The sequence below is a fragment of the Populus euphratica genome, unplaced genomic scaffold, assembly GCF_000495115.2.
Source record: "Populus euphratica unplaced genomic scaffold, PopEup_1.0 scaffold454.1, whole genome shotgun sequence".
NCBI lineage: Eukaryota > Viridiplantae > Streptophyta > Magnoliopsida > Malpighiales > Salicaceae > Populus > Populus euphratica.
The window spans coordinates 149,557-161,147 of NW_011500336.1; the positions used below are offsets into that span (position 1 = coordinate 149,557).

Genomic DNA, 11,591 nt, shown 5'->3' on the forward strand with positions numbered 1-11,591 from the left:
TCTTTTTTTCTATTACTATAATTCATGCCAGCTTGTTACATCTGTTTGTGGTTAATTGCTACTTATGGCTGACTTTGACGTTAGTGAAAGCAAATCTTGCTCGTCTGGTCTGGAGTCGCTCAGCTAAGACTAGCAGCCATTTCACTTCTCAGGACACTTGACAAATCACTTCGGTGTTATGTAAATTAGCGAGAATCTACTAATAATTCAGTTTTCAAAATAACTTGAATCTGTGCTTAGAAACGTTTTCAAGAATGTGCCAACTTTGCGGATGGCTCCTGTGACTGTTCCAGGTATTGTGATTTTTGGCTTGAGTATTATTATTATGATTTGATGGAAAGGCTAGAGCTAGTCTTCAACTACTTTCATCCGAAATCATCTACGAATTTATGGCTTGGCAGTGTAGATTCGAAGATCATAGACAGATGCCTAGTAAGTGCAAAAAGCGTGCTAAGCTAGAATTGATGATAATTCGACGAGGTTGCTTTTCGAGCACAAAAACAAAATCGATCTGGTATCTGGGTTGCACATGGGAGTGTTGTTTTGTCTGGTTTCTCCGCCTGGCCCATCTCGAAGGTGTCTTAACCGTATTTATGCTTAGGAAGCAGCTGGACCACGCCATGACATGGATTCCTTTTAAATCTACTCTCCTTGGAAGCGCATTCAAAAGTCTTCCTGTAGAAAACTTTCCTTTCCGTTCTCTTCAACCTTCCCAGCCCAGCTTTCTCTTCTTTGTTTTTCGTGGGATGAATACTTCCACACCAATAGGACAAAAGAGATTTAGGTATGTGTGAGAGAGGGTATGTGGCAGAGATCCATAGGTCCATGAGGAGTGCTGATCGTCCAAATGGCAAGGCTAGATCACAGGAAATTTGAAACAAAAATCTTCATTTTTTTACAGTTTATAGTCCAGGCCAAAAAACACGAACATTGAATATTGAGTTGGGGTCCCCGCAGACGAGCGGTATTCAACAAGAACGGGCGGCACATCTGTGAATTTGACGGGCATGTGGCATCTGTTTTCTGTGGGGTTTTTTCTTCAATACGGCAGGCAAGTGTGTTAGAGGCTCTTACATATGTCACCCTTAAGTACACTTTATGTAATAAATCCAGCTCACCCATCTCTCACCTGAGCTGCAGTTTCCCTGGTTTCCATATATCTAAAAAAAATAAGGATTGAATAAAAAGGGAAATCGCGCGATTAACTTTTTTCGCAGGTTGTTAACAAAAGTCCAAATCAGGTAGATAACTCTGTGCTGAATTTGTCTAAAATAATACCAACCATGTAACATGAGCGGTCTTCTCAGTTTTGCTCCCCTTTTTTCATGGGAAGCCCTTGCTTTTATTGGGGTATTATCCTCCACCTCCAACCTTATTCTGCTGGCAAAGGCTTGGTAGAAGATGTCATCACACATGGATATACACTGTCGTACAGCTATATTCTTCTCTCTTTTGGCAAAATAGAAAGGGATCATCACGGATTGGATTTTTGCTACTTGAATTCCCAACCCTTTTAGCACTGAAAGCTATTCGCACGTTGCGTAAGAGCTTAACCTCATCGAAAGAACCCTAATTTCGAACTAAATCAACGTGAAATTAATGGGCATGCATCATAAAATGGAAAATGGAGATGCAATCGTCCTTTTCAAGTAGGGTTTCTATCTTGAAAGAATCTTATAAATATTTTAAGCTGTCAGGCCAATTTTGCTAGCTTTATGGCTAGGGACTTCTCTTAGGGTCAGTTTTTGAAATGGGATCCGTCAATGTGTAGCAAATTTAATGTCTGATTGTAATTTAGCCAGTGATTTTTGCCTGATAATCACTTGCGGAACCAGGGACCACTGCAGATTATATATATATATATATATATATATATATATCCATCACTGCCTTTTCATTTAATTGTGAATCTGGGAAAATTTATTTATTTTTGTGAAAGTAATGGTACTAATCGTATGATGGTGTTTTCATTGCAGAATCTGAGATTGATACTACGCAGAGAAAACGAAAGGTAGAAACAAGGCAAACAATAAGTAAAGCATCATCAAAAGAAGACTCAGAAACCATTGAACAAATAGATCCTGAAGAGTCAAAACGTGCGAGAAGGAAAAGTAAGGTAATAATATAATATATTGACACATGATAGAAAACCAAGCTTAAATTATATAGATTTAATTTTTTTGGTTTAATAAGATTTTAGATCCAATAATCATTGAGTTAAATGCTTAATCTCGGTACTTAGAATTAATATATTTAAATTTAGTTATGTAAATAGTCTAAATATATATTGGATTGATAAAGTATTAAACTTAATTTCCTTTGAATTCAGTTATTTATTAAGTTCAAATATGTTAAAATACATATGATTCTAATGAAACGTGAGACTCTACTGATCTTTGGCCTTAGCTATGTACTGAACCTAAATGCGTGTTGGTTTGACGAGATACTAGACCTAATACCTATAAAATCAGGTACGTATTGAGATTAAGTGTGTGTGAATTTAACAATATGCTAGACCCATCATCCTTAAGTTTGAAATCATTCCAAACCTAGTATTATATATAATATATTTATTTTTTATTAATATTATATAAAAAATATTTATTTATCATTAATGCTATAAAAAACATAACATTTCAACCTCTTTATAAAAACTAAACGAAAAAGTTTGTAGGCTATATGATTTTGAAACACCAACCCTTTATGTAATAAATGGCTCACCTTGTACTTCAATCCCTGTCTTTCAGTTTTTAAAAGAAAATTAGAGATAGTAATTAATGCATTAAGAATTGTAAAACAAGGAAATCAAGTCATTAACTTTTTCGGAGGTAGTTAACAAAAGTCTAAATCAGGTAAGAGAACTTCGAGCTGAATTTGCCATGTGACTTGAGCGGTCTTCTTCGTTTTGCTCCCTTTCCTTCAAATTGGTCTTATCCTCTAACCTTATCCTGCAGCCATGAGTTTGGTACAAAAACCTCTCACATAATTAAAATAAAATAAAATAAGATCCTCCGGGAGGGTAGGGTACTGTTCGAAAGAATCTTATAAATATACTCAGCATTCACGTGTGAGCTGTCAGATACAAGAATATGTCGTCATCTCTCTTTTATTCCCGCTTGGGGCGGCGAATTGAATTTTGTAAAACTCTATTTTATATTTTAAAAGTATTTTAAAAAAATTATTTATTTTTATTTTAAATTAATATTTTTTATATTTTCATATATTTTTATGTGCTAATATAAAAAATAATTTTTTAAAAATAAAAAAATATATTTTAATATATTTTCAAGTAAAAAATACTTTAAAAAACAACTGCAATTATATAACTATCAAATATTTTATATATAATTTTTGTTGTATATAAACTTTAACTATAATTTTTATCAAATAAATATCTAAATCCAACTAATCACACAATTATTTTTTTTTAAATTTATTTTTTAAACACAACAAAAAAATCTACCTAAAAAACAAACATCCTAATGCATGTATCCAGGTGCAGTGTTGGCTGCTACTGCAACAATCACTGGCAGCGGGCAACAAGTCCACTGTTCGCAACAAGGGAAAGATGATGAGGGGAAAATTATAATTCTGTCTTCGCAGCAAATTTTAGGGTTTTTGGGGTTTAAATTACATTTTTATCGCCGTATCTTATGCCCAATTACAATTTTGGTATGTGGTAAAATTACAATTCTACACCTTTACATATACTGATCGTTAAATAGCATGCCACAAGGCAAACGAATCCCCCCAAAAACAAAAAAGAATCATTGTAAAAACCAAGTCCAAAAGAAACTATAATGTCACTAAATCCTTTTTCAGGTCCATAAGTGTCACTTAGCATATATTACCAGTTGATCTCAGCACCACAGAAAATAACAAGGCATTATCCATGGACATTGTTGCATAAACCACAAGACCAGGGAGGATTTGGTCAAGAAAGAACAGATTGAGAAGCATATACATTAATATGGGATTCTGCATTTTACAAAGAGAGAACTTTAGCGAAACAGATTGATCTAATCCCTTCCATCGAACAAAAAGACCAACTGGATGGTGGATGTTCTTTATCACCATTGTGAACTTCGTTTTTATTTATTTACTTTTGTTTAAGTGAAGGCAGGCCCAATCCTATTCAAGAACAAATCTAGATCTGGTTATCATGCTATGAAAGAATTATAGGTTTTTGATATGATATCGCGGAGACATCAGGGCGTTGCTGTATAACTGATCAATTGAAACAATCACAGCATTGCTATATTGCTTAAAGCAATTCTAACATGGCAGAAAAGCATGAAAAACAAAAAACTAAGCATAGTTGGCAACTGGGGCACTCTCAAAGAACAGCCACCATTGAATTATGAGGAACGAATCATAAATGCAATTGGCCAAAATTCCCATAAATCAGAATTGAAGTTCTCAGCGGGAAAAGAGTACGACTATGCAAGTATCAAATGCCTCCAAAACCTACAAATAGAGGACCACGGTAAAACTAAACATCAAATCAATTCATCCACAGTCATCATAATCCTCGAAACATGTTTATGTGGAGCTACTTATTGACACTCCTTTCCAAGTGCCATCCAGGAAAAAAATATAACAAATGAGAATTGGATTCAAACAATGCCTCATCAAATAGCAGACAACCTTCAGGGCTTGAGAGCTATTGCCAGCCCAAACCTGGGATTTTTGTCCAAGGCCTTGGTGTCAAACTCACTGGAAATTGTCAGCACTGACTTTGGTATGACCTCATGCTGCACCAATGCCCCAAGTTTCCCATGATTGTTGAGCTTGGCTTTCACCAATGTCAGGTGATCAACGACAAATGACCCTCCAACAGTAAAAGTATTCTCATTAGAGGAAAACCTTCTTGTGATCTCCCCAACAGCAGCACTCTTTTTCAGCAGATCCAGATGATGCACATACGATGCTCTAATAGAATCTCCCTTGTCACCTCTGTGAGAAAGAAAGCAAATAAGAATTAGCGTAATACATTTCACCAATCTTCTCCGAGTGTATATATTTAAATTCCACATTTTAAATACAATATCTAGCATAGTTGGGATGCCAATGAGGCTAGAGACTTACAAAATTATTGAAGCATAAGAATCAGGTTTGGTTACACTGATGCCAGCAGTGTACTTCGTGAAACTACCAGAAGTAGTATCATAGCCTGCCTCAGCACCAAAAGCAATTGCTGGAGTACCAATGGTGGCTGTAACATCAATTGCTGGAGATTGGTTCAAAGCAGCAGCAGTGGTGAAGGTTGCATGGTCGTGGAAATATTGAAACTCCAACTGCAAAATACAGGGCAGGAAAGAAATATAAAAAGCCAAGACTGTCATTACAAACAGTTCAAGTTAGCAGGTAGGTGTCAGATTGGGTCGAAGCCCTGCTCCACCACTAATCAAGGCACAAGCAATATTATCACTCCTATCAGAAAAAAGAACAATTCTCCCCTGATCATAAGTTCAGCATCTATTTCATTTTTATTTTTATTTTTTACTTTTCGAAGAGTTCAAGTTTAAAAGATGCCCAGCTCCCTACCTTGCCAGAGTTATGGTCAGGTAATTTGATCGAAGCAACAGTCTTTGTTGATGGAAGCAAGTCGGTGAATGCCAAGGTTGCTGAAATCTGTCAGAATGAAATGAGAAAGTAAGATGCTTATTTGAAACAAGGGACATGCAGGTGGTGTTTTCTTTAACTTTAAGAAGCAACATACGTTGGACTCCGTGTCAACTTTAACATCAAATGTAGTATTCTTGTACTTGTACAGTGTAGCAACATCCCCAGCTAAAAGTCCTCCTTTCTTCACAGCTGTTGATGTGAGGGCCTGATAAACAGAAAACATAACAAACATCACAAAGCGCAGGTGATGGAAGTCTTCCCAACTGCATTTTTAAGGAGGTACAGAGTTGGCAACAAAAAAAGTGACTGCCCCAAATAGTTAAAGATCAAAACAAAAACATAAACCAATTGAGTTTAAAAAATCGTTCATGACAAAAACAAAAACAAAAACAAAAACCAATTGAGTTTAAAAAATCGTTCACGTAGCCATATATGATAGCCAGAACTCCATCCATCACTCAATTGTAGAAAAGAATAATTAACATGATTCATAAAATAACTTACAGCTAGTTGCATTAGAGATTTCATTTTCCAAAAGCTACATCGCTCTTCAAGATATAATTGGCTTTTACACTTGTGAAAAAATGGATAGAAACGGAACAAAACATGTTTCCACTCACATGGAAAGCTAAACCAAATGCCTTAGAATAACATCACTAGTTGTTCTAAATTTTCGATAGTATCCACTTAGAGCATTAGAGCCCTTTGGCCGAAGAGTAAGGCCACTGAATTCTTATTTTGAGAAAATATTTCCCTTTCTTCGTTACCTTATATATCCTTCTGAAGATCATTTCTATTGTTAAACACCCTTTTCACACAGCATCAATTGTTGTTAGTTTTGAGAAGGTTGCAAACATTCCCTCAACTTTTTTAGGCAAAAAATGGAGACTATGCAACAGTTTGGAAATCCTTTCTCTACTTTTACACTAATTATGCATTTGACGGGATAAAAGCAGAAATATTAGTGAATTAGCCAAACATCAGAAGAACAGCTAGGTTTTCTTTTAAAATACAAACGTCTAGATTCCTTTGAAGTAAGAGATAAACAGTGGACTGAGATTCGAAAGGCAGGACAGCAGCATTTGACTCAAATCACGATTCGAAAGATAAAATCACAACGTATAAATATATAAAAGAAAGAAAAACCCTGATCGTTATTACCAATCAAAACATCACTTTTGAATCGTCAAAATTAAGTATCCAGAAAGGAAAATCAGTGAGACATAACAACTAAGAATCACATAAACACATACCACTCCAGCATCGCTGTAAGTAGAGACGCTAAATTTCTGATCAGAATTATAATCCTTGGTCAGCAGATCTACATGTCACCAATAAATAATCATCGTCTGATAATTGATTTTGATTTTCTTTCGCAGATAGAAATAGATTGATTGATTACCTTTGGCTTTCTTGCCGATATCGGCGAAGAGTCCAGGTCCTTTGCTCATGGTTGGTCTTGCCAAAACGAGACTGGAGAGGCACGGATCTTTGCCTTCTCTCTCTTCCCCCTTGATATGTTCAGAAAAGTTCCCAATAACCAACCAACTAAAAAGAACAGGTGAAATAAAATACAAAGCAATAAATTGAAGCCCAATTCGCAAGCTATGTGGAAAGGAGACCCGAAATATACCCAACTTTACAAGCTATATGGATAATTTAGTCCAATTCTCCCAGCGTGCATGACCAAGAGTCTCAATTAGCCAATTGAAAGACTCCGTGATCTTATTAACTTTTATTTTTGTAATTAATTTAATGGATCATATATAATATTTTTTTATTGATTCTCATTATCTTTCCTTTTAAAAATCACCTATATATATATATATAAAAAACATTAAATATAACACTAATATTATATTCACCTAAAAATTTATATATTATCATTAATCCATTCAAGAACTTATAATTAGATCATTCTTATATGATACAATTTAGATTATTTATAGACCTAAATCATTTTTTTTATATGAATCCAAACCAAATTACTAAGTTCAAAGATAACATTACTGTGACTTTTGTTAGCTTTAAGCACATATTGTTTATTATTCTTTTATGTTAGTTATCAAATATTTTTATGAAGATTTTTCATCATTTCAACCTTTTTATTTATAGTAAGACTTTTAGATACAACATCAACCACAATATCATTTTTACCTTGCTTTTACTTAATAACATATGAAAAGTTCTTAATGAACTCCACTTATTAAGCATGTTTTCTATTCAATTAAACTTGCCTTTTCAAGTGCTTCAATGATACGTGATTCATATGGATAATAATTTTTTTTAGCTATAAATAATGTTATTAAGTATTCAAAGTTATAATCAATATATAAAGCTCATTGTTATAGATTGGGTACTTCAATGTTGCCATGTTTAACTTTTCACTAAAATATATTACTGGTCGCTTCTCTTACATCAAAACAACTCCAATATCCATCTCTGATGCATCACTTAATCTCAAATGCTTTTAAAAAAGATAGGCAATGCTAATAAATACGTAAAATATAATCTTTTTTTAATCAAATTGAATGCACACTCTTGTTCGCTATTCTATTTAAAACTAATAAATTTCTTAAAAAAATTCAGTAAGGGGTGCAATTAGTATATAAATATCTTTAGCAAATAGTCTATAAAAACTGGAAGAACCATGAAAACTCTTAGCCTTGATAATTAACTTAGGCGATGACCATTTTTTGATAGCCTTCAACTTTTTTTCATCTATCTTTATACCTTTTTATATTAACAACGTAGCCAAGTAAAACAACTTTATCCATGCAAAAAATATACTTCTCTAAGTTGGCATATAATTTTTTATTCCTCAAAACATCAAGCACAAAATAAAAATGGTTAATATACTCTTTTAACCTTTCACTATACATAAAAATATCATTAAAATATACGACAACAAATCTTCTTATAAGTGCACTCAATAAATGTGCACTCAATAAATGCACTCAATATGAGACCAAATCATATAATCAACCACTCATATAGTCCATATCTAATCTTAAAGACAATTTCCATTTATCTCTTTCTTTTATTCTAATTTGATGATATTTATTTTTTAATTCAATGTTTATAAATATATATAATTCATGTAACTCATCTAATATGTCATTTAGCCTATAAATTGGATGTCTATACTTTATTGTAATATTGTTGGCAACCTTCCAATCAATACAAATCCTCTAAAACCTATATTTCTTAGACATTAGTAGTATTGAAATTGCATATGGACTCATGCTCTCCCTCAAGTACCCTTTATTCAGTAGCTTATCAACTTGCCTTTAAGATTTTTTTATCTCCTCTGGGTTCTATAGCTCTAGGCACAAAATCAATTTGATGTTTTATTCTTCTAATAGGCAGTAAATCACTAGAAATATCATTAAATAACACATCTTCATATGTTGCAACAAAGAAATAAAACCACTATGAAGAGATTTTTCAAGATCATTAATATTAAAATATATCTCTTTATATAAAAGTACAAATATTAGTTGGTTAGTGTAAAAAATACTATTTATTAGTTTGGATGCACACTAATCTTTTTGATTTTATTTATAACAAAATATATTATTAATGTTGTGTACATATATATTTATGTTTATGTTTTACATTAATGACTTAAGTATTAAAAAAATATAAAAGATTAAGTTTATGACTTTATTTGTTGCATGATATACTAGAAATATCTTATAGTGAAATGATATTTTGATTTGAGTAATGATAGTTTATATTCATCAAACTAATACTGTTATTATTATTTCTTTCAAATAATTTACATAAAACATCATCGTCTATAGCTCAAATTGAATCATTTTTCTTTAGTTTTTACATATCATTCACTCTATTTCTAGTAACCCTTTTCAGTTATCATTCTAATCAAAATAACCACATCAATGACCATTTAATCGAGTTTGACTTAACCTAATTAAACCACTTGATACCTTTATAATTATCATCATTATGATGTTATTAGCAGTAACATTTCTTTACCGTGACTTTTCTCATCACTTGAATTTATAAATCTACTTAATCACAAACTTGACTTTGATATTAATATGTAACATCCCCAACATTTGGGTACAAATTCCTTTATAATAAATCTAAAAACAATGTAAATTCTTTTTAACTGATTAATGAAATGATCAATTGATTTATCTAGCAGTTTAATCAGTTGACTAGATCAATTTAACAATATCTATATTTCTAATTCATTAAGATTTTATTGAAATTCTAGCAAAATCTCCTTTACATTTGGGTCATTCCAAATGTTAACACCAAAATTATATAACATATAATAACACTTTATAATCACAAGCACCATAAACTCATCACCATATTTCTGATCCAATCATTTTGGATCTCATCTCCTTATATCTATTATTCATAATTCATTCTCATCAATTCATATCACCAACACATTTATTAATTTCATATCCATCATAATAATTAAAACATCAAAACATATACAATAAACTCCACATCAATAAACACTTGATTAAATACATAAATATAGTTATTATTTAAATTAGAATGACAAATATAATAATCATGTAAGATATTAGTGTTATTAAGTTTTAAACAACAAATATATTATATCACCTTAACTAATCGGTGATAATTGTTAGTTTAATCTAAAGATATGTAAATTACATTTCAAAATAGAGTATCTAAAATTACAATCCATAAGTTTGATATTATAATTGATAATTGATAATTTCTTAAATCTATATAAAAGCAATAACCAAAGATTACTCATGAGGAGCTTGCGGGTTATATGTAACAAAATCAATAAATTTCACTAAGTCACAAATTAATATCCCATTCAATGAAATAAATAATCAACTTTTTATCTAAACAATATTTTAATTCATTCTTTATGATCATCCAATTTTCTTTTTATATAAATTTATTCAACTCTAAACAAATCTAGTAATATCTATAACTTAAAATAATCATTCCAACATTTCCATATTAAAGCCAACAATTCAACACTCTCTCTTGAGTACTTATTATTTAGCATACCCATTTTAATTACAAATTAATTCGGCATTCACATTTAGAAAATAATAATCTAGTACTCATAATGAATATCAATTTTTTTTGACAAACCTACCTTTCATTTTGACATTCCTATTTAAAAGCCAATAATTTGGTATTCCTTAACGAATACCAATCAATTTGGTATTTCCATTCGGAAGCTAATATTCTGGTATTCTTTAATGAACACTAAACAATTCTCTCAATTAACATATCTTTTTTTCCATATACACTATCAATATCACTATCCATATTTTTACAAATTAACTAATTCACAAGTAAAATTTGTGGGAAAATTATAAGGAAAATTACCATAAATTACAGAGTACCTACCTATATTCTGACTATGAGAGGCTTCACCAACTCGTTGAATCACCCTAACGGTCTTCCCTGTATCGAAATGTTTTTCAATTAATTATTATTATCACATAACAACATACTCCTTATTCATCATAACATTCATTATACTTATATTTAGGTTTTTCATCAATTTTGTTATAAATATTAATTACACAAGAAAATCAACTTAATCATAAATAAATTCATGATTCCTTCAACTACTACTAGTTTTACATAATTCCATACAATTTAAAATTTTCTCTAACATTTTGCAGTTCCATCCTTTTAGGCCCAACCATTCAATTATTAAATATTTCATCATTACATTAATTCAACTCAATCAAAATCATTATTCATATGATCATGCACACATTTATAACACAAATATTAGACAATATTATAAATGCAAAATTTCTCGTTTTGTTCTTTTCATGGTAGGGTGATTAGTACTTAAAAGTGCATTTTTATCAAGGTTTTATATCATCATCTTGCACTTGAAGTATCAATAACTCTTTAACTAAAACATGTTTTATAATAATATATCTAATAATATAAGATACCTTTAATTTGTGGTAAAT

General features: G+C 31.4%; 1 protein-coding gene across 1 annotated transcript; it reads right to left on the minus strand.

Annotated features, from left to right (window-relative positions):
- Positions 1 to 4,332: 4,332 nt before the first annotated feature.
- On the minus strand, positions 4,333 to 7,208 carry LOC105113780 (mitochondrial outer membrane protein porin 2-like). Its single transcript, XM_011010097.1, has 6 exons — positions 7,031 to 7,208; positions 6,882 to 6,949; positions 5,723 to 5,833; positions 5,548 to 5,634; positions 5,089 to 5,297; positions 4,333 to 4,956 (listed from the first exon to the last, which is right to left on the minus strand). The coding sequence occupies exons 1-6, from the start codon at positions 7,077 to 7,079 to the stop codon at positions 4,650 to 4,652; spliced, it is 831 nt and encodes a 276-aa protein (XP_011008399.1). The 5' UTR covers positions 7,080 to 7,208; the 3' UTR covers positions 4,333 to 4,649.
- Between the last annotated feature and the right edge of the window lie 4,383 nt (positions 7,209 to 11,591).

Bases quoted from the DNA above. Each gene is read 5' to 3' on its own strand.
- LOC105113780 (XM_011010097.1), bottom strand. From the start codon at position 7,079: ATGAGCAAAGGACCTGGACTCTTCGCCGATATCGGCAAGAAAGCCAAA. The intron at 6,950-7,030 runs GTAATCAATCAA...GGTGACATGTAG, and splicing joins TATCGGCAAGAAAGCCAAAG to ATCTGCTGACCAAGGATTAT. The intron at 5,298-5,547 runs GTAGGGAGCTGG...TGTATTTTGCAG, and splicing joins CTGACCATAACTCTGGCAAG to TTGGAGTTTCAATATTTCCA.